The sequence below is a fragment of the Balaenoptera borealis genome (genome assembly GCF_965194805.1).
Source record: "Balaenoptera borealis genome assembly, chromosome: 21".
NCBI lineage: Eukaryota > Metazoa > Chordata > Mammalia > Artiodactyla > Balaenopteridae > Balaenoptera > Balaenoptera borealis.
In genome coordinates, this window is record NC_138880.1 from 19,580,643 (window position 1) to 19,605,142 (window position 24,500).

Here is a 24,500-nt window from a genome sequence, read left to right on the forward strand (position 1 = left end):
CCTTGCTGTGTTTTTCTCCATGGCATATCATTCTGTAATTCATCCCATAGTCATTTTTTATACCATCCCTAGAATATAAGCTCTACAACAGCATGAACTTTATCTGTTTTATTCACTAATCCATCACCAGTACCTGGTGTCTGACCCTTAAAAGGTACTCAATAAATATTTGTTAAATGACTGAAAGTTGAGGAGTTACGTGTATAGAGACAGGTTTGTGTTTATAGCTTTGGCAGAAAGTTGAAGTGACTTCTGATTTCTCCCTAAAATTATATGTGAGATCAACAACTAAGAATAATGGGGGAAGTAGGTTGACTGAGGTTTGGAAGAGCAGAGAAGGTTTGAAATAGCAGCTGGAGAGAGAGGAAAAATGAAATGATAAAAAACGCAGAATTGAGGGAGTAGTGGAGGTTGATGACAGTGAATTTACAGTTTTGTACCAGGCCTTGTTGGATGACTTTTGTACAGAAGACATATACCTTATTCGATTCATACTACTGTAGGAGATGGATATTATTTATTACCATTTCACAGATGGAGCAACAGGCTTGAACATGAACTAATTATCCTAAGGCATCAAGCGCTAGTATGTGGCAGAGCTAATAACATTCAAAGCAAAGTCCTTTTGACCATGGAGGCTGCACTCGTGTCCCTGCACCACGCTCTAGCATGAAGAGTGGACCCCACGTGGGGGCTGTGGAGGGGATGTGTGCCAGGACATCACTTGGCACATGGAGGAAAAAAATAGCCAAACTTCTATTTATATGCTGTTCTTTTACGTTTCTCCTTTTTTAAAGATTCTTATATAAGATACATACTATATTAGCTAATAGCACATCTATAAATAAGTAAATATGCATATATTGGCAGTGCAGTCTCAAATTATTTTTTACTGGTAGGGGTACATTATCAAAAGAGTTTGGAGACCAGTGTCATGAAAGAAAGAGCCCTTGCTTGCTGGTTAAGAATCTTGGGTTATTCCATTAATAAAATGCAAGATCTTGGGCTTAATCTTCTAATTGATTTGCATCCAGAGACCCCTCACTTGTAAAATGAGGATCTTGGACTTCCAGCTGACAATAAAGTGCTCTCAAGTGCTAAAAATCTTTGGAAAATGGGACTAAAAAAGTAGGAGAAGAGATAATATAAGAAAATAATGTAAATATTTTCTTGTCACTGTTCAGAGAATATAATTTTTCAATTCATAACATTTTCTCCCGATATTAAAGTAATATAACCATACGAAATTATATTTTGAAAACGAAGAGTAGGCAGAAAGAAAAAGAAAAAAAAAATCCCACCACACTAATTCAGCCAGTTTACATTCTGAATTTCTTTCTGGTTATTTTTCCTAGTGGTATTCAGAGCACACATATTCCAGTTTTTTTCATGTAATAGTTCTTCCTTGGTTTATTGTCATTTTTAATAACAACATGATATTCTCACTGAAACACTGCATTTTTAGTCTGATCCCAACTTTTCATGTTATAAACAGCGTTGTTAAAGTGTTTGTTCATAGAGCTTTACCCATATTTTGGGTTATTTTTCTTAATATAAATTCTCAGAAGTAGAGTTACTAGACGAAGGAAATTTAAGTCACTTGCCAAATTGTTTCCCAGAATAATTACAGCAATTTCCAAAGCCACCAGTTTTTATCAGAACCTTGGCACTGCATGCTGTTCTTAAGAAAACTGTTGTGAATTTAATAGGCAAAAAAAGTTCTACGTTTTAATTTGGACATTTTAGGTACTAGTGAGGTTATATTTTAATTTTTGTCCTAAGTCAAAAACAACTAGCAAAAAAGGAAATACAGTTCTTTGAGTTTTCTGTTTATTATTGGATTCTGGTTTTTTTCTTAATTTGTGCACCCTTTTAAAATTATACTCTCCTTTAATCTGAAAACTGTGTTTGATCCCAGATGTTGGTTTCTAATATCATTCTCTAAGGAAAGGAAGAAGAGCTCCTTGGAGAAATGGCTGATTCTAGAACTAGGGCAGGATATTTTGAAAATGAGCCTGGAGCGTATTATGCCAAAAAGTAAAAGGTACTCCAAAAAATAAAATAAAATATATTGTTGGTGGTATATCAAAGGGACATAGGATCCAGTTGAAAATGTCCCAGTGACCAAAGCCGGAACAATTTCAGCAGGAAAATAAATAAAATAGTGTTCATTTATAACTCAGAGTATAAAATAAATATCTTTGAGTCTACCGATATAAAGAAATGATTGAATGAATAAATAAATGGGGAGAAAAGAGAAATCTCTTTTACAGAAGAATTCCGAATAATTTATGTACATACTCTGCCCTCAAGGAGGGGAAGAATAAATCTCCACTCCTTAAATGTGGGCTGCATGTGGTAACTTCTTTCCAAAGAGTACAGAATGAAGACAGGGAAGTAACGAGTCACTTTACAGTGGAGAAACCTGAAAAACACTTCCTCAACCAGGTGATTGAAGTCAACATCAGCAGTGCTAAGTCACATTGATAGTATGTTCCCTTGATATGACGTGGTGAGAATGGCACTTTGCCTCTGTGGTCTTCCTCCCCAAAACCCGTAACCCCAGTCTAATCATGAGATAAACATCAGAAAATTTCCAGTAGAGCAGCATCTTACAAAATACCTGATCAGTATGACTCAGAATTGTCAAACTCAACAAAAACAAGGAAAATCTGAAAAATTGTCTCAGCCAAGAGTAACTTAAGGAAACATGAAAAATAAATGTACTGTGGTCTCCTAGATGGGACCCTGGAACAGAAAAAAAGATATTCAGTGAAAACTAAGGAAATCTGAATAAACTGTGGACTTTGGTTAATAACAATGTATCCATATTGATACATTGTCCTAAATGTACCATGCTAATATATGATGTTAGGAATATCAGCAAGTTGATGAGAGGATATATGGGAACCTTGTACCATTTTCTCAATTTTTCTATAAATCAAAATTGATAAAACTGTTTAAACAAAAACAAAACAGCTTGCATTACTGACCAAAGGACCGCTGCAATCTGGAAGATCGGAGGTCAGGTATATTATCTTTTTCACCCCAGGAGATCTCTCGTTCCTTCAGCTCTCTGCAGATGTCATCTTTCCTCAGATCTGTGATGTGCGTTTATACATAAAAGTGTTCTGAGGGGGAGGGGACTGCATATTTGGTGCATTCCAAGATAGAACTAGATATTTTGACATCCATCTTACATAAATAACAATTCCACCAACATGTATTTGGTTTTTAGGACCTGATGGTTGCAGTGTGTTATGTTTATTTATTTATAAAAGTATTAAACATACTAAGGACTCTTCATTTCCATCACTCACTAGAATTTACCTCTAAAGTTAGAAGGATCCAGAACTCTGTAGAAAATGTAATAAAATGTCGACGGTTTTATTCCTTTTTAGTATTAAGTCTTTTACGAAACTAATTGTCAATGCTAGGTTTTAAATTACTTTTAGAAATGGGCAAGGGAGATATATCTGCCTGAATTATGGGACTTATGGTTCTGACAATGGAAAGTTAGAGACTAGGATACAAAATAACTTTTGCTTTGATATTCAGTGGTCTGACTTAGGTTTCCTGGTACTTGTTCCTTTGTCCATTCCACAGTTCTAGCAGAGGGCTTACTCTGTGCTAAGCTTGATCCCCTTGTGGGGTTACATGCTTGTGGAAGAGATAGACAAAGGACAAATGAACCAACAAAATAATTTCAAATTATGGTGTGTAACACAAAGAAATCACACATGGACCTGATGGGGGGAGAGTATGGCAGGGGGAAGGGACAGAATTATCAGGGTCCCTACCCTAGTAAGGGAATCATGGAAGTTCTTTGAGAAGATGACATTTCAGCTGAAACCTGCAAAATGAGAAGGAGCCATCCAGAAAGTGTGAGGAATAATGCTCTAGGCAGAGGAATCAACGTGTACAAAGTTAATAGATACTTTCTCCAGATCGACCCTACCTTTTCTTGACTATTACAGAATTACAGCATCATTTGATGTTATACATTTTCTACCACCACTCATATATTTCCAAACAAGATACACAGTTCTATAAAGACCATCAGTACACTTACCTGTTTGTCAGTGTTTTCTTTTTTTTTAAAATAGCATGTTTCAAATTTTAAAGTAGTGTCATCAACAGGTGCATGGTGCCCAACCTAGAATTTTTAAGTAAGAAAGAAAATCTGGCAAATCCTCTGATAAACCAATATGATTGCATATGATGGGTCAATAAACAATTTGAATTTTTCTTTGTTAAGTGTTTACTTCTGTTAGTAAGATCTGAATGGTGACAGCATTCTCATTGCCTCTGCTTCCTAGTGAACTTCTTTTTCAGAGTAACTCTGAAAACAATGGAATAGATTCTAGGAATCCACGATCCAATTGAGAGATAGTTTTCCACCTGTTGGAAATGTGGTTCCCAAACTTTCTTTGACTCTAAGGTATTTAATCTGCTGCTATTCCTGCCCCAGCCTCTAGGATTAGGCTGCAAGGTCCTTTTTTTCTGGGTTTGAGACTCAACACTGCTCACTGCCACTCACTGCCCTCATTTATATAGTCATGCAATCCAGAAAATTGTGTAAATATATTTCGTTTTATAAACTGAGATTTAAGGTAGCAAGCAAATGAAGAGCATCTGATAGAACGAATACACCAAGGCTTTATAAATGTGGCCTTCATTTATTTGTTATTCGTATTCATTTGAAAAAGGATTGGTTAAAGTATAATTTGAAACACTGAAATTAATTAATAGTAAGCAAATGCTGTGAGCATCTTGCAGGAGGAATATTTAATGTGGAGAATACTTTTTTTCAAATATCTTTCACAAACTCTTAAGGGGCCTAACAGTAACATACCTACTAATTTAATGTAAGTAGATTTGATATACTAATTTAGAATAATTCATATTACATAAATTTCTACTTAGAGAAAACTTATTTTTATTTTCTTTACCTTAATGAGTCTGAAATTTTACAACTATATTAAAAATCATGCATTTGTGAATATTATGGTACCTTAAAATTATTTACATTTGGAAGCTGAAGATTTGTTTCTTTTTTTTTTTTTAAGTTATTTATTTGTTTTTATTTTTGGCTGTGTTGGGTCTTCATTGCTGCACGCGGGCTTTCTCTAGTTGTGGTGAGCGGGGGCTACTCTTCTTTGCAGTGCGCGGGCTTCTCATTGTGGTGGCTTCTCTTGTTGCGGATCACGGGCTCTAGGCACGCGGGCTTCAGTAGTTGTGGCACTTGGGCTCAGCAGTTGTGGCTCGCGGGCTCCAGAGCGCAGGCTCAGTAGTTGTGGTGCACGGGCTTAGTTGCTCCGCGGCATGTGGGATCTTCCCAGACCAGGGCTCGAACCCGTGTCCCCTGCATTGGCAGGTGGATTCTTAACCACTGCGCCATCAGGGAAGCCCTGAAGATTTGTTTCTAATTTTAAAATAACCTCAGTAGAATTATCAACCTCTAAACAAAGATTTTTAATTTTTATTTCTCTGAAGATAATGATTTAGGTTCAAATATCATGACCTCATTTTCATCAGATTGTTCTTCTTTCCTTCATTGACATACTTAAATCACTTTTTAAAAACTTTTTAAAAATTGTAAAATATGTCTTACATTCAAAAACCATATATAAGGCACAGTTTAAAGAATAATAAAATGAAAACACCTAAACAATCACCCAACCAAATAGAAGCATTATTTATATTTGAAGTATCTTCTGTGTACTTCTATTTTGTATTTCCCTGCATTTCTCAAGAAGTAACAGCTATCCTGAGTTTTGTGTTAATCATTTCCTTGTTTTTAAAATAATTTTATCATATATACATATCTCTAACCATAATAATATATAGTGGTTTATTTTATATATCTGTTCATCAGTAGGTTGCGAGTCTTGGTTGTACACAGCTGTAGTTCATTAAATGTTAAGTGCCATATAGGATTCAATTATTTGGATAGGTCATACTCCAATTTATTTATCTCTTCACCTTTTGGTGGACATTTAGGTTGTGTTTAGTTTTTTACATTTTAAACAATGGTGCTGTGAATACCCTTGTACATGTCTCCTGGAGTACATTTATAGGAGTTCAAATAGACTTTTAAAACCATTTTTTTTGTGATTATCAAGTTGGAGCCCAAACAAATTTTCATTTTTCTCAAATAAGTATTTTTTTAAATTGGTTGGGCCCAATTGGCAGTATAAGAAGTAAAGTCAATGACTAGTTCTTCTGAGTGCTAGAGAAATTCACGTAATGATTATCCCTAAGTTAAAACTCACTTAAATGAGAATGCATGCTTGATGTATTTGTTTCTATTTTTGTTTTTAATTATAACCAATTGAAAAATGCATCCATTGAACCAAATTTGTTTATTTTGCCATTTCATCTATTAATGTAACTAATATTTGGATAGAACTCTACAGTTTATAAGGCACTTTTACATACTTTATTTCTCTTGAGCTTCACAAACATCTGAGGAAGTAGGTATTATTATTATTCTTCCCTTTTTTTAGATTTATAAACTAATGATCCATGAGATTAACAGATTTGCCCAGATTTCAAATCTATTACCTCTCTGAATTTATATGCTATATACTGTTAATATTTTATAAATACCTCTTTGTGGGTATAGTAGATAAGTATGTTATCATTTCTTTGAGAACACTGATTAAAATTTAAACTTCTTCCACAGTTCCATCTCTCTTATGCAGAAAAAGAATTGCTAGAGAGAGAGCCAAGAGGAGAAGCCCATCAGGAAGTTCTTAGGCGAGCAGCCAGAGACCTTCCCATCTACACCAGGACCATGTCTGGAGGTAGAGGATAACGAGTGCTTTGGCAGGGTGGGTTGTGGTGATGGTTAGAAAGCATATCTGTACTTTAAACTGTCAAACACTCATTGAAACACATTGTGCTTCAGCTTGGATTATTATTAAATCTCTCCCGTACAGTCCCATAAAACAGAATGGAAAGATGAGTTAACGCTGTGGCACAGGGATCTCAACCAAGTCAGCACTGACTTGACTTCTATTCTGCCTTCCTAGCTGTGATTCAGTGAAGATGTTAGAACTGCTGAAACTTGATTTGTAGTTGCGTTCATTTTTAAAGTTTTAATTCCTATTCTTATTTAATTCAAAAGAGCAGTATCTGTAATGAACATAACATTGATAATTCTACATAAATTTAAAACTTAGTATGTAAATTATACAAAACTTAATTCGGGTATTGATAAAATTTCTTTATCTTTAAAATTTATGTTTTGTTTTTTTCTTTTTACAAAAGCAACTCAATAAATCTCATTTACTTGGACTAAGATTTTTAAGGTAATTTAACAGCTATCTAATTAAAGAATTGTCTTAAAAACTGACACACATGGACTACCGGTTCTTGCCGACAAAGGCTCACCCAGAAGGAAACTCTGTGACTTCAGCTGTATCCTGTCCCTTTCAGTGGCCACTAGCCCCATGTGGTTGTTGAGCACTTAAGACGTGGCTAGTCCAAATTGAGATGTGCTTTAAGTGTAAAACACACAACTAGTTTCCAAGACTTGGTATGGAAAAAAGGACTGTAAAATACCTCGTTAATATTTTTATATTATTTATATTTGTTTCTAACTCAGAGTCGTAATTGAATATAACGCTAAGCTTCACACACGATTTTTTCCTGTTGTTTTTACTGTTTCTCAATGAGCAAGTGGTCATTCCCTGATTTAATATTATGCCACTGGTTCTATCCCATAAAGAGAGTGATGTGCATATGTATGTTTACATATATTTACCCTGTATAAGCCTAAACTAATATTGAGATTTAAGCCCCCTAAAAATAAGTTACTACACAAGTTGCCAAAACTAGTTGATGGCAGTGACAGTATCAGGTGCAAAAATCTAGTCTCCTCATTCCTAGTGCAGTGCTTTTTCTACTAGACCCCTTGCTACACCACAGTAAGACCAAGGAGGGAAGTATTAAGTCATACCAGGATAAAGTATTACTATTCATTAATAACAACTACCCTTTGGATTTATAAGTTATCTCCTTGTGTGGGTTATGTACTGGTAAGGCTGTCATCTCTTGTATTGTATGCCTATCTCCTGGCATGAACTTATGATTCTCAAAATTTGTGACAGTCTGGAACAGAATCTGAACTTCCTGATACAGTCTTTCTGTTTTTAGTGCAAAAATTCTGGATGCATGCTAAAATCAGTATTAACTGACTAGAGTCACTGACTCAAATTACAGAAAGTATAATAGATTATAACGCTGGTGTGATTGATCTCCTTCTGGAATATGTGGAACGTAAAGGTAGTCATGATGCAGAAAGGACGTCCAGTGGAGCAGCCACAGTACCCCCAAGGCAGGAATGTGAGTGGGATCCTTCTCACCCCATCCCCAGCCAAGACCCTTGGGTTGTTTGGATAACTTCCTTCTTCACCCTGCGAAAGGCCGCGGACTAAAGCAGTGAAAGGCTCAGTTGATGTTCACACACTTTATACGTCTTAAGAGAATTGAAGAAAGTAGATGGCAATATAATTTGGGGTTTTCCCATTCATTCTAAATCCACAGTCCTTCTTCCAAACCTAAAAGAGAAAAATACTAGCTGCCTGTACACTGACTGCTGTACACAGAGAACAAATTCAACCATATACGGACTTGGGTGTAGGGTGTAGTGAGGCAGGTACTAAGACTCCTCATCTCACTTCTGTTTGCCCTGTGCTTTCTCCTGATCCGACCATCTCCTGCTTTCTTACAGGGTTCTCCAAACTCTATCATATTATTATTTATTTTTATTTTTATTAATGAGGACTATTTGCTTTTTTTTAGCTCTCCCTTGCTATCGATCCTTTCCTACAAAAAAAGATTTGTAGATTTTTTGACAAGGAAGGTAACCATTAGAAGTGAGGTAATTAGTTTATCATTTTGCACACAGATGTTGGTAATGCTTCCTTTTCAACATGTACCAAAAAAGTTTTAAATCACATAATACATGAATGAATTCTCAAAAACTTCAAGCAAGACAGTTAAAATAAAATGCCCCCTCCACTGTTAAGACTTTTTAAATGATAATTAGATGGCTCAATTAAAATTCCAGTGGGATGATTTTAGTTGAATATAATATGGCACATGGAGTGTTTTTTTATTATAAGACTAAATTTCTGTTTCTGAAAGACTGTAAACAAAACCTTTTTCTACGTTGTTTTGATTTCTTGTGAGTTAGTGCCCACTTTAATTTGAAAGGTTTTTTTACCCCAGTGTACTTTAGAGATAATCACCACTTGGAGAGAATCTAGCATTGCCCACCAAAACTCACCTGGAAATTCTGTGACTTTGGACCCATGCTACCCATTATGGTAACCACTAGTCTTTAAGTTGTGATTACTGACAACTTAAAATGTGACCATAAGTGTAAAACACATAACAGGTTTCAAAGGCTTGGTATAAAAAAAAGTACAATATGTCACTAATATTTTATATTAATTATATGTTGAAATAATATTTTGGATATATTAGGTGAAATAAAATATATCATTAAAATTAATTTCCCCTGTTTCTTTTTACTTCTTTTAACGTAGTTCCCAGAGAATTTAAAAGTACTCACGTGGCTCACATTATATTCCTTCTGGAAAACACTGCCTCACACTTTGATACTTCGCATGAGCCAGTGATACCTTAGAGCTTGACTTGGGATGTACCTGTGAGGCTTCTTCATTCAGGAGATGAGCAGGCCATGCCATCCATCTCTGGAATTTCTGAAAAAGAAAGTTATAAGGGGATGATTAAGGAATTATTTCAATATTGAAAACAACTCCATCTAGGCCTTGTGTTCTTAAAAATAGACCTCGTTTTATTCTTAGTTTATAGCAACCATTTCTGTTTTTTTAGAGATTATAGTATTAGCTAATATAATCTTAGTAACTGCTTGTTGCAAGTATTTTTTCCAAATTTTAAGTTCATTAGTATTGGTTTTGCTGGTCCTACTGGACTGCCCACTTAACTGATCTCCTGTAATTTTGGCAGACTGAGTGCATCCTGTCAGGTGCCTGTGTACTGAAAGAGCATCTCCAAATCAATCTTCCATAATTGTCTGTGATATCTGTATTAGAGAAGAAAGGATCAGGACTTCAGTCACAAGAATTAAAATTCTCTACTGGAAATACCTCTTGCAATACTCACTTCTAATCTTGTATCTCACCCAACAGAAAAGATGTGAGTGCTTTCCCAGTTCAAGCAACCAATTGAGTGTATTCACAAATTTCTAAAATGTGTTTCTCAAAAAACTTCTAGAATGTGGTTGTGTCCTCCCCTACTTATCCTGGCAGGGTACTGGAAATGAATTGATTTAGTCGAGGGAGACATTCTGTTTACTTTGATAGAAATGGACATGGTTGCACCCTTTGTGAATCTTACTGTGACTGCTTTATAATTATACAGTATAGTTAGAGTTGAGCGTGCCTTAGAAAAATTTCCCCAAAAGATTTTCTGTTCTTGGGAAACCTCTCCAGAGAACTGAGGCTACAGGCAAATCATTCCATTTTTGTTTTTACGCAGTCGAATATGTCATTTTTACCGAATTTAAATTCATTATGCTTTTTAGAATTTAGATTTGGACAGATGATTAAGAGCTATTTAATTGTGTATTCAATTCACTGTTAAATCTAAGACTAAGTGGAACTCTTTGTTCATAGCAATCCGCTATTGTGACAGATGCCAACTTATAAAACCAGACCGCTGCCATCACTGTTCCGTCTGTGATAAGTAAGAAAACCTTTTACTTCTAAAATGTCTACATGCTGGTGGTCTTTTTATTTAATACGTTTCTTTTCTCACCGCTTTCCACATTATTTCCTTTTCTCCTTATTCATGCTTCTCAGGCCTTTATTTAGGAATTATAACCAGCATAGTCCCTTGCATTAATATGAGTATGGCTGAGGGCCATGATTGGTTGCCCCTCTCCCCCCAGATTTTCGCTGATATGAATGAAGTGCATGATTTTTCGCAGCTCATGCTTGGCTGGTTCTAGTTAACAAGTACTTCTGTGATTCATTTCCCTCTTGATAAAGATAACTCAGTTGGCTTCATGACAGTCAGATGTTATTATATACTTATACTACAAAGACAGTACTACTTGGCTTAAGGTTGGATATTAACGGAAAAGCTTTATCCAGACTTTCTATAAATCTGTTGACATGTTGCACCTTATCTTTAGCGTAAGAGTTGTATATTAACATACTGCTTGTTTTTAGAAAATTATTTTATTTGCATCTTAAAGTATGTATATTTTGAATTTAAAGTTCTGCTATTGGATCGTCTAGAATTGGCCGTAGTGTTTACTGCGTTTATTTTAGATGAAACCTTTGGCTACTATTCAGTTTTTAGATAAGTAAATAACTTTGCGATATTTTACTCGCCACAACTCTCTTGAAATAGCATTTCCTCTTTGTAACGTACTGGGATTACACTTTTGCGGGACGTTGAGTTCTGTGTGTGTGATTTTTTTTTAGATGCATTTTGAAGATGGACCATCATTGCCCATGGTGAGTGTGGCTCTAAAAGAACTTTCTGTCCTTCATAACATAACAAGTGGAATCATAGGTCTATTTAAATCTTTTTATAAATGAAATCTTGCCTTAGCTGACCTAGGAGGACCTTTCAGATTAAGTTCCTAGTATTTGTTTAGTTAGCTCAAAAGAGCCTTTCTTCAGGAGAGTTTCCATGAAATAATTTTGACACCAGTAGGTTAACAATGTAAAAGTTATTTTCTCATATTTGCTCAGAACAACTGGTTTTCTTTGTATGCACATGCGTAAACACAGAGATTCTAAAATACTTCTCAGAAATTACACCAAAATGTACACATAAATTATATACAATACTGCACTCAAAGTTTCTAATAAAGAATGAATTCATCTAGAGCTTTAACAATCTATTTTAAATAAAACTTAACATTTAGGAGTAGAATAGGAAATATACAAATACACACATATGTTTAAACAAGGGTTTCCACTTAGAATTCATTAATATTTTTAAAAAAAAGTCTAAATCATGAAATTAGATAACTTAATAGAGGATTATTTGAAAGATCTATTTAACTAATGAAGGTTGATTTTTCTACCTTATAATTCTTCATCTCAATGTGCACACCCGTGTGATAACCACGCTAAAGTTGCCAGCCAGGTCGGATTTAGACATTAAGCATGATCATTCTAAAAGCCTTATCTTCTTTCAGGGGTGGCACTAGGGAAAGGTAGACATGCCCACAAATCTACACCAGGGGTAGGTGGAAACATACATAGTAAGTGGTTATCTTAGCTGCCGGAAACAATAGAGGAATGTCGGGTTTGCAATGTTATTATCTCTGTCCAGGGTACCCCGTACTTTTCTTCACCTAGATTTTCTGCTTTAACATGTCAAGGCTAGTTAATGCCTATGAGAATAATGCTCCTCTCAGAGAAAAATGTCAGTAAATAACCTCTCTTTGGAGTATTAATTTTCATTTGAGGTCATTCTTTTTTTTTTTTTTTTAAATTATTTATTTATTTATTTATTTATGGCTGTGCTGGGTCTTCGTTTCTGTGCGAGGGCTTTCTCTAGTTGTGGCAAGCGGGGGCCACTCTTCATCGCGGTGCGCGGGCCTCTCACTATCGCGGCCTCTCTTGTTGCGGAGCACAGGCTCCAGACGCGCAGGCTCAGTAGTTGTGGCTCACGGGCCCAGTTGCTCCGCGGCACGTGGGATCCTCCCAGACCAGGGCTCGAACCCGTGTCCCCCGCATTGGCAGGCAGACTCCCAACCACTGCGCCACCAGGGAAGCCCTGAGGTCATTCTTTTGCTTTCCTCATTCTTCCCCTCATTCCATTCGTTCTGTTCTCTTTCTCAGCACGTTCTTTTCCCCCTGATATCTCCAATTATAAGTTTTCTTAGTCCTCCTTACGGTCCTCTGTTGATCCTTCCGGTAACACCTGCTGTCAGTCCCTCCCCGCCGCCCCCGTAGCCCCACCAGCCACCTGTGCGTTCTCTGCACCTGCGGTGCACAGTTCCCAAGCCCACCTGCTACTCCAACTTTGGGCACCGGCTTTTCTTTGCTTCTCTGCCTGAGGGCTCTCTTCTGTCTGGGGGGTTTGTTCAGCTCATAATCCAGGCAATTCAGAAGTGCCAGGGCATTAATGCTTCCAGAGGCCACTCTCACCCAGTGAGGGACTGGCCAGGAACACATGCTTTCTTGGCTTTTCTCCTCCTTTCTGGATAGCTGGGTGGTCTAGCTGTGACTGAGCAGAGTGGTAAAGAAATCAGGGGCATAGAGTTCATTCCCATTTTCCTATCTTAAAGTAATAACGGATAGTGATGATAAGCAATGGAGAGCTGGAAACAGGATTAATCCCAAGCTAGTGCACACCTATAAAGCTTGCCATGCCCTGGCTATCCTCAGAAAATTACACATATAGAAATGATGATTTATTATGATAGCAGTCTTTCTTTATTTTTTTTTAATTAATTAATTTATTTTTGGCTGCATTGGGTCTTCATTGCTGAGCGTGGGCTTCTCATCGGGGTGGCTTTTCTTGTTGTGGAGCACGGGCTCTAGGTGCGCAGGCTCAGTAGTTGTGGCTCACGGGCTTAGTTGCTCCGCGGCACGTGGGATCTTCCCAGACCAGGGCTCGAACCCATGTCCCCTGCATTGACAGGTGGACCCTTAACCACTGCGCCACCAGGGAAGTCCTGATAGCAGTCTTCCTAAACCTGAAATTAATTTGGCTTTAAAAGAAACATAGCATAATTGGATAATCTTTCATATTTTGACAGACCCTACTAAAAAAGTCAGGGGGAACAGATGTGACCCTAGAGTTTTAAAAAAAATGGGTTCAGATTACATGTCTATACACTACCTGTTGTCACCTTCACACCGCGTGGCAACGTGGAAGAAGTTGAATGGACTGACCGCAGTGGCTTTCAGCTTCTGCATTGCTGCTTCTCTGCACTGTCACCTCCTGTGCCTCAGCCACTGCCCAGCCCCCATCCGGATCCGGGCACCCCCTTGCAGAAGGCAGTAGCCAGGTCGACTTGTGAAGGGTTTGGTGCCGAGGACCTAATATTCACCTGGTGCCAGCTGAATGGAGCAGCCATTTTATTTATTTTAAATTTCAAATTAAAATTCTAAATTTTAAAATGTACAGATAATACACACTCGCAGTTCTAAATTCAGAAATAAAAAGGTGCAGGTGTTCTTCTTAGCCCCTTCTTCCACTCCTCACAGGGAACCAGTGTTGGTTGCTACATGTCACGTGTGCTTTTCAGATATAAATCTGTATGTGTGCGTGTGTTTAATATTTTTTATACACACAAGAAAATTTTTTACGCATTTTTTTAACACAAGTGTTTGCCTTATGGACTGGGTCTCTGCCTTTTTTTCCCTTCACTTAATATATCCTGGAAATTGTTTCATATCAGTATATAAAAGATCTTTTTCTACAGCCGTTATGTGAATGTGTAACAGTCACTTACTAAGACCTTTAGTATGTTCCCAAACTGTGGGGAACCTTTTTATCCAGGTCTTGTGTATGATTTTGAAGTTCAGTATCTGTCAACTTTTAGTGTTGGAAAAATCATAGAGCCATACCTCTTCTGTTCTCAGGGACTTCAGCATATCTGCTGCGGCCAGTTAAGGGTACACATCAGGGTGCAGGGGGTCGACCTCACACTTCTTTTTTAACTCAAGTAGTATTTGCCTTATTGGGTTTCCTATCAGAGAAGTGCTTTTTCTTTTAATAAGAAGTTTTCGTTTATCAATTAATTATATTAACAATATACCTTGACATGCTTGCCAGTGGTTAGGTAGCACTAATTAAATTAAATAATTTTAGCCTCAGTTTATTGAGTGCCTGTAATGTCTAAAGATGATATATCCATATATCTGTAAAATCTGTAATCCTTATAACAGTGACAGATATTATTTGAAATTATTTGTTTCATTTTAAAGAAGAGGAAAGTGAGCCTCAGATAAATTAAAGAGTGGGCTTAAAGTCATATAGCAAGTTTTCTGGACTTCAGAGTCTACTTTCTTTCCATCTTTTTTTTTTTTTTATATTATGTTCTTTTTCCAATTTTGGCTCAGAAAGCAATTTCCCTAAAACAGAGCCAAGAGCTGTTTACCCTGAATTTAAACAACATATAAGGTATATTTACCTAGAATGTGTTTTATTTCTCCATATAAAGTCATTCAGACTCAGAAACATGCACTTCCTTTTCAAATTGAGTCTACAGAGTAGTAGGCAGTTAAAATGTCTAACCAAAAGCTGTCTGTCATGACGAGACTAAGATGTTATTCAAAATAAATATTACTCTATTTCCTCAAGTTCAAAGTACCTATCAAACTCTAAAATACCTGGTCTTTATTTACTGACTTTCTCCTGTTTCCTGGCTCTGACATGGCAAGTTACACCATGCCCCTAAGTAGAAGTTAAAGTAAGCTAAATTACATGTTGTAAAATCTACGTTCAAAATCATTTTCCTTTCTATAAAAACGCTATTTGTCATCTAATACAAAAGCTGCTTCTTACATTCCTGCAGGAAGAGAAACAGTCTTTCCCATCCCTTCTCGTTTTCCCCTCGGCCGCAAAAGAGTCGTCGTCTCCATCCACGTGTCCAGTCTTAACGCACCCAGCCTTTGTCTGCCCGTTCTCTCCTCTTGAAGCCAACGCACAGAAGCACAGGGAATAGCCTCTATCCTTTTGTGACAGTACATTTAGGCTAGGCTGGTATGGACCTGTTTGCAGTATTATTTCTTGCCATTATTTTGTTCAGATGTCGTAAGAGGCAATCTCAGTAACTGGTTTGCACTCACCCTGTAATCTCTAGAACTGCAAATGTTACTGTTTTCATACAGCGTGCACCCACAGTTTTGCCTTCTTTATGAATTTGTCACACACAGTACCCCTAAGTTCCAAAATTACTAAATCTAATGCTGTTCCCTTTGCCTTATATATATATTTTTTTAAATTAATTAATTAATTTATTTATGGCTGTGTTGGGTCTTCGTTTCTGTGCGAGGGCTTTCTCTAGTTGTGGCAGGCGGGGGCCACTCTTCATCGCGGTGCGCGGGCCTCTCACTGTCGCGGCCTCTCTTGTTGCGGAGCACAGGCTCCAGACGCGCAGGCTCAGTAATTGTGGCTCACGGGCCTAGTTGCTCTGCGGCATGTGGGATCTTCCCGGACCAGGGCTTGAACCCGTGTCCCCTGCATCGGCAGGCAGACTCTCAACCACTGCGCCACCAGGGAAGCCCTGCCTTATATTTTTTAAGGCAGAAGATGTACACATTTTCCATTTTTGTTCCAAATTTCTGTTTATTCATAAGCCCAGTGTTTGACTTCTGAATTTTTTTAATTACAAAAATTGTTTTAATTGTACGAACACTTACCACGAGCTCTATCCTCTTAGCAAATTTTTAACTCCACAGTACAGTTTGCTAACCACAGTCACGGTGGTGTACAGCAGATGTAGAACTCGTTCATCTTGTGTGATTGAGTAAACGTTTTTCATATGAACACAGTTTCACCTTAAGAGAGAAGGAAAAATGTTTCAGTTTACTGGCAAAGTCAGTAGAGAGCCAGATTGCCTTATAGGAACATAAGAGCAGGAGCAAAGGTGTCAGAGGAGAGGAAACGCCTGTGTGTTCTATGCAATGAGTTTATTATACCAATTAACAAAGTGAACCCGTGAAGACAGCAGCCAGTTCCACTTAGGTGTTGTGTCACATTTATACATTATCTAGGAATTCCCTTGTCTTTATGAAAAGGAGGGGAAAAGCTTTGATAGAAAAAGTGAGACTGTAAAGTATGAGTTATGTTTGTATTTATGTTTATTGGTACAGTAGTTTGAATTCTTACCACCCCTCTTACCAGATAGAGTGATTTCAGAGTGAGGACTGAGAATTATAAATCTCCATTTTTGGAATCATAACATACAGAGCTGGCTCTCAGAAAGGATCTCAGAGTGCTTGTTTGACAGATAAGGAAAATGAAATTCTTAGAGACGATGGCACTTTATCAGGGCCACATAGTTATTTAGCATCAAATGTGCATGACGACCTGGCTGGCTGGTTCCCAGTCCTGTTTCTTTTCTTAAACGTACCACTTAATATGCTTTGATAATCTGGTTGCTTCAGTGCTATACTGACGGCATGCAAGTAGTCTCTGAAGAAATTTCATCTAATTTGGGAAAACTTGAAAGATTTTAAAATTAACTTAATCATAGTTAGAAATCAAACCCAAAGGTTAACACAGAGAAGAACTTAGAAAATTCCTTTTATCTGCTTGGCATTAGTAGATTTCTCACAGGATCTATGCTTAAGGCACGTGTTTATTTGTATAACCGGACAGGAAGTGTAGGGTCATGATTGATTAAAGCAGTATTACACGTATATCAAATTTTAAAAATCTGAACATAGAGATTCCCTTTTAGTGAAGTGGATTTTTTAATGTTTGTATGTATAAAGAAATCTTCTGAGTTATGCTTAAAGAAATGCCAATAAATTTTAAATGTTAGGAAACAAAATACTTGTATTAAGGTTGAGCATATGTATACCTAGGGTGACAATGTAAAACTCATTGAAAATGTTGTCTTTGTTTTGTTAACAGGGTGAACAATTGTGTTGGATTTTCAAATTATAAATTTTTCCTCCTTTTCTTGGCTTATTCTCTGCTGTACTGCCTTTTTATTGCTGCTACAGATTTACAGTATTTTATCAAATTTTGGACCGTAAGTCATTACCTCGGTGACTTTTTTGGGTATACAAAAATACGTATTATAGATTTTCAGTAGTGAATTAATCCAGACACTAATTTTATAGAAGAGAGCTAACTTATATATATAGTCAGTCCTCATTATTCGCAGATTCTGTGTTTGTGAATTCACCTACTTGCTAACATTTATCTGTAACCTCAGAGTCAATACTCAGCATAGCTTTTGTGGTCATTTGCAAACATGCACAGAGTAGGGAAAATGGGAGTCACCCATGTGCACATTTCTAGTTGAGATCAAACCAGAGGACCTGCTGCATTCCTGTTGGAACTCACATACGGTAAATAAGTGTGCTTTGTCATTCTATTTAGTGCCATGTCTTTTGCATTTTTGTGCTTTTTTGTTGGTGATTTCATTGTTTAAAAGGTCTTCAAGCCTAGCGCTGAAGTGCTGTCTAGTGTTTGTGAGCAGAAGAAGAGACTGAGATGTGCCTGACGGAGAAAATACATGTGTTTAGTGTTTAGATAAGCTTCCTTCAGACCTGAGTTATGGTGCTAGTGGCTGTGAGTTCTGTTATTTAATATGCTAAATAAGGTATAAATTAGGTTTTATAAGCAGAAACACACAGAACAAGGTTACGTATTGATGATTGGACAAAAATATTGTGACCAGAGGCTTACAGGACCCTAACCCTGTATCTTCCCAGGAGAAATGGTTCAGGATTCACTAATTCATGGCAACTTTATAGAACAGCACCACTGCGAATAACGAGAATTGACTATATAAGAAGAATTTTTTTCTTAGTATTGAAAAATAGAAGTTTGTCTGTATGTGTAAAACGATTATTAAACTATTATACCTATAATGTCCTGAATTGTTATTAGGTATTGTATATGCTTTAGGCAGCTCATTTGTTTTCTTCACTGTGTATTTTAAACGTAAGCAAAATGAAATTAGAACTATGTGTTTTAAATACCCAAAGATATTCCTTATGAACACCAAACAATGGTAAAAAAACAGTTATCCCCTGCCAGGGTTGCTTTATTACATTCATTAAATTATCCTTTATTATGGTAAGGCTTTCTGAATTGCTAGATCACTGATGTGAGATTTGAACCACATTCAATACTAAAGATTTATTGAATCCTGTTATGTGCCAGTTATATTGCGAAGTGCTAGGAATCCACAGGTGAATGAACATGGCCTAGCGTTCAAGGATACTTCCAGTGTCCAGCTGGAAGAATGATCTCTAATGAATGTCTGAGAGCCTATGGCCTCACTGCTCCCCATTCCTGTGGATGGTTTTATTTCCAAACCACAAATAAATTTGTAAAGGAATGACTGGTTTTCACTGTGATGACTCTGCTGTCAAAAGCTATCAGTGAGATCTTGTGACCTGGGTCAATCTGACAGATACTACAGGATATTGAAACAGAATATCAGAAGGGGACACGTCCTAGCAGCTCTGGTGCTTCACTAAGTGTCCCCAAGCCTGCCATTCTAGAGGGACTCCAGATCTCCTTGGACATACAAACAAGGAGAGTCAGTCTGGTTTCGCTTTGAGATGGCCTTTTTCATCCCATGGGTATTGTAAGGTTTATTTTAGACAGATGTTATAAACTAGTGTTGATCTTTTTTGTGACGACGTTGTTTAAAGTAGCTTGAAGTATTACCGTGGATGTGTTCTTTGTGTTTGTAGTTGATGCTGTTGTTTGTAGCGATGTAAAACATCAATGAGAAGAGTAGCTAAATTGTGCCAATTAACCTTCCATTTTCTGGCATTATAATCAAACTGTTTAAGCATTTGTCAATCTGGAGTATGTTAACAAAACATTTTCAGGAAGTAAATTAAAAGCTATATTTTATAGCTCCCTTTATCTTGCTCCCTACTGATACAGTTTACACACATCATAATTTTTCTATGAATTTGGTTATACAAAAGAAAATAAATATCCCAAATTTTAATATTTTTTTTCATGTATATATACATATATATTCACGTTATAGTAAACATTTATTCGAACCTGAAGATGTATTTTTTTCCTCAAAGTTTTAACATAAAACCATATATCTTTCTCCATACCTAAATTTAAGAAGAATTTTAAGCGAAAAATCTCACTTACAAAAGTAGGGGAATACTTATCCCTTTGACAAAGCATTTTATTTTCTTCCTTTCTTTATAGAATGGCCTACCTGATACTCAAGCCAAGTTCCATATTATGTTTTTATTCTTTGCTGCAGCGATGTTTTCTGTCAGCTTGTCTTCTCTGTTTGGCTATCATTGTTGGCTAGTCAGCAAAAATAAATCTACATTAGGTGAGTATCCAATTATTGTAGTTAACAGAACTTTAAATACAAAACCAAATATTCATCAGAAGTTGCCATATGATTAAATGCTAACCTGTCCTGAAGTTGTAAAATCATTCTTGTTTCCCACATTGTCTTGCGGGACAAATACAAATTCACTCATTCCATATATTTTTTGACTGTCCATTGTGTGTAAAGCATTGTGTATATACAGTGGTTAGCAAGGGTAAAATAGTCTAGCGAGGGGCACAGAAAATCAATAACCAAACATAAACGTAATTACAAAATGCGAAGTGCTTTGAAACAAACAGGATGAAACAAACAGGATGTTCAGGTATGAATCAAGGTCTGGGGATGGTAGAAGGGAACCTGTTTAGATGGAGTGGTCAGGGAAGAGCTCACAAAAGCAAAAAGTATATTTAAACTAAGAAGTCAGTCACGGAAAGAGCCAGAACATCTCAGGCAGAGAAAACAGTATGTTCAGAAGCCCTGTAGACATGGGATACAGCAAAATCAGTGCTTAGCAGGAAATGTATAGCTATAAATGCTTACATTAAAAAAGAAATACCTCAAATCAATAACTTTACACCTTAAGGAACTATGAAAAGAAGAGCAAAAAGTAAACCCAGAGCCAGAAGAAGGTGGGAAATAATAAGGATTAGACAGGACATTATGGAAACAGAATTCTAAAAAACAGAAGATCAATGAAATCAATAATTAGTTTATTGAAAATATCAACAAATATGACAGGCCTATAACTAGAAAGCAAAAAAGAGGACTCAAATCATGAAAATCAGAAATGAAAGTGGGAACATTACTACCAACCTTGCAGAAATAAAAAAGGAGTTTAATTAGGTAACCTTGGGACTTCCCTGGTGGTGCAGTGGTTCAGAATCCGCCTGCCAATGCAGGGGACACGGGTTCAAACCCTGGTCCAGGAAGATCCCACGTGCCATGGAGCACTTCTACAACCTGACAAAGGACTTTATGAGAAATTCTCAGCTAATAGGATACTCAGTGGTGAAAAATAAACCTTTGCCCTAAATAAATAAGCCAAGGATTCCCTCTTTCACTACTGCTGTTCAGCACTGTACTGGATTCTAGCCAGAGAAATTAGTCAAGAAAAGAAATTAAGGCATTCAAATTGCAAAGGAAGACGTAAAACTATTGTTTTTGTGGATGAAATGATCTTATATATAGAAAACCGTAAAGAATCCACAATAAAAACTATTAGAGCTAATAAAATCTGCAAAGTTGCGTGAGCAATATGCAAAAAAATCAGTTGTATTTCTATATACTATCAATGAACGATCCCAAAGGAAATTATTGAAATTTCTATTACAATTTCAATGGCCTTTCATGCATAAATGGAAAAGCTAATCTTCAAATTCATATGGAATTTCAAGGAGCCCCAAATAGCAAAAACAGTATCCACCAAAAAAAAATTGTTAAGTTCTTCCTGTTTATAAAACTTGCAACAAATCTATAGTAATCAAAACAGTGTGATACTGGCTATGAGATTCCGTTATTATAGTAGTCAGTGAAGATTAATTGTAGTATATAGTCAGTGAATGTTCATTTTTAGTATTCAGGTGAAATCTTATCCCAGCAAGTACTATTAGGGTGAAAATATTGGTATAATAATTTCTAAACAAAGTACCTTATTTCAAATTATATGTAGAGCAATTAAATTATTTTTCAAACGTAAATTTTTCTACTAGCTTTTAACTTCTAGAAACGTCTAGATTTAACTTGTAACACTGAAAGGGCTTCCTCTGGACAGTATGGTCCTATAATTATTGAAATGTTTCATAAAAAGCTATATAACCTAGGTTGATAAATGGTAAGGATCTTGCAAATCACATTTTTCATAGTACCATGACTCTGCTAGTTATGTTTTTCCTTTTTTAAATTATGGGCAGAAATCAGTACACTTCTATGTTTATTTGCACCCCAAAACTAACATTTTAGATTTTGCATCTCGGCATTATTTAAGAAGAAAATGTAGCATAATAGACAGAACTTTGATGACCTTGTTCAAGTTCCACTTCTGTCATTTATTTTTTGTGTTATTTTGAGCAAGTCGCATGGTCTCTCTGAACCTCAGCTTCCAAATGCAGAGTGGGCATAACCAGCTATGACGTATGGCTCTGTGTTGGACCCTGGTTTGGACAAAGAGCTTTAAAGTACATTTTTGATCAGCTAGAAAAAAAATTATGATTGGATGAGATAAAATTTTAATGAAATTGGAACATGGAATTTATTAACTGAAAAAAGGTTGTAGAATGTATCTGTAGTCGCACTTTGGTTAAAAAAATGGACATTTGTAATTATTTTCTCTATCCATCCAGCCATCCATTTAATAAAGATTTAGAAGATGTAAAGTTTTAATTTATTTGCTTGTTTGCATTTTCTAATTTTCAACAATGCAGATGTGCTGCTGCAAGAAGAAAAGGGTTACTTAAAATCTAAAATAATATCATATTTTATGTTTGTTTTCAAAGAATAGACAGTCTTCATTGCAGGACTGTTGATAGGCACATAAGCAGTCTCAGGAGGCTAGCCATTGGTTTTCAGAGTTTCTTCATTTAATTCAGTCATTTCTAACTGTAGGGGTTGCTAGATGATGTGCTGTTTACTCATGTGATTCCTCTACCATCTTTTCTAGAGGCATTTAGAAGTCCAGTATTTCGACATGGAACAGATAAGAATGGATTCAGCTTGGGTTTCAGTAAAAATATGCGACAGGTTTTTGGTGATGAGAAGAGGTACTGGTTGCTACCCATTTTTTCAAGGTACTTTGTTGTGCAAATTTTCAGGGTTTAGACGGAAAGTGGAAGTAATCCAACAAAAGAACTCTGTAATTCTGCATAAAAACTCCTATTTTTTTTTTTTTAATTTTTTTTTTTTAAGGGCAGGGATTTAAAATTTTTTTTTTTAATTTTTATTTATTTATTTATGGCTGTGTTGGGTCTTCGTTTCTGTGCGAGGGCTTTCTCTAGTTGTGGCAAGCAGGGGCCACTCTTCATCGCGGTGCGCGGGCCTCTCACTATTGCGGCCTCTCTTGTTGCGGAGCACAGGCTCCAGACGCGCAGGCTCAGTAGTTGTGGCTCACGAGCCCAGCTGCTCCGCGGCATGTGGGATCTTCCCAGACCAGGGCTCGAACCCGTGTCCCCTGCATTGGCAGGCAGATTCTCAACCACTGCACCACCAGGGAAGCCCAAAACTCCTATTTTTTACAGTATTATTTTATGACTCACTATTACATCAATGTGGAAATCAGTTGACTCACATCTCCATAAACATACCACATTCAAGCCAATGTGTGATATACACGTTTTGTCCATAATATAACTATGTTGTACTCACAGAGATCGTCTTTTTTACTGCATAATTGTAAGTTTTTATTTTAATTTTAGTCTAGGTGATGGCTGCTCCTTTCCAACTTGCCTTGTTAACCAGGACCCTGAACAGCCCTCTACTCCTGCAGGATTGAATTCATCTTCTAAAAAGTGAGTCCATATTACTTTCAAAGAATATATTTTATCCTCTTGCATCCTTCGATCATATGTTCCTTTGAAAAAGAATTTTAAGAACTTAAGATAATTTACTACACTGGTTTCTACCTGGAATGAGGGTGAGAGGAAAGTATGACTGGGGAGGGGTACCTAGGGAGCTTCAGTCATAATTATAAAATTCTGTTATTAATCTGGGTGGTCAGTAAACAGGTGTTAACTCTCTATACATTTTTGTTAACTGAAATAAATTATGATTTTTTAAAATGTGGTGCTTAAAAGAAAAAAATGTAAGTCCAAATTAGTCCCCCTAGTGATTAGGTGAGCAGACAGGGTAAACTTTCCCTCTGACCCTCCAGGCCTTTCTTCTCGGCCGTAACTGTTATAAAGAGATCAAAAAACGTCCCTGCCTGGATCAGGCCTTTGGAGATGAAATGGAATCCCAGACATCTGCTTGACAGTCCCATTAGCAATGGGCACCATATTCTTGGTACTCTTTAAAGACCTCTAAGCATGATCTGAGCCATTTCTGTGGAGAGAGAAAGGAAGGAGTCTTGGAAATCCGTTGTCTGGAGACTTTGGCTACTGCTTGAAGTCTCTTTTGGTTCCAGTCTATCAGGCATTTGAAGAAGACCTGAAATTGGATTCTGACTTGGCTACTAACTGCCAAAAGGCAAAACTATCTAAACGTTTCAAAATGCTCTACGTGAAGTGTTAAGTTGAAACATTTTTTTACATGTTCAAGACAGACTTTTTTTTTTTTTAATTTTATTTATTTATTTATTTATGGCTGTGTTGGGTCTTCGTTTCTGTGCGAGGGCTTTCTCTAGTTGCGGCGAGCGGGGGCCACTCTTCATCGCGGTGCACGGGCCTCTCACCGTCGCGGCCTCTCCTGTTGCGGAGCACAGGCTCCAGACGCGCAGGCTCAGTAGTTGTGGCTCACGGGCCCAGTTGCTCCG

At 36.8% G+C, this 24,500-nt stretch overlaps 1 protein-coding gene across 2 annotated transcripts in view; it reads left to right on the forward strand.

Annotated features, from left to right (window-relative positions):
* The window catches only part of ZDHHC2 (zDHHC palmitoyltransferase 2), a 70,355-nt gene that overhangs the window by 33,320 nt on the left and 12,535 nt on the right, over window positions 1–24,500 (forward strand). For both annotated transcript variants that reach the window (XM_082374813.1, XM_082374814.1), the window contains exons 4-10: window positions 6,689–6,809; window positions 10,674–10,743; window positions 11,490–11,522; window positions 17,617–17,737; window positions 19,903–20,035; window positions 22,695–22,821; window positions 23,446–23,538. In XM_082374813.1, coding sequence (XP_082230939.1) covers window positions 6,689–6,809; window positions 10,674–10,743; window positions 11,490–11,522; window positions 17,617–17,737; window positions 19,903–20,035; window positions 22,695–22,821; window positions 23,446–23,538 — 698 coding nt within the window. The remainder of the gene's footprint in view (window positions 1–6,688; window positions 6,810–10,673; window positions 10,744–11,489; window positions 11,523–17,616; window positions 17,738–19,902; window positions 20,036–22,694; window positions 22,822–23,445; window positions 23,539–24,500) is intronic.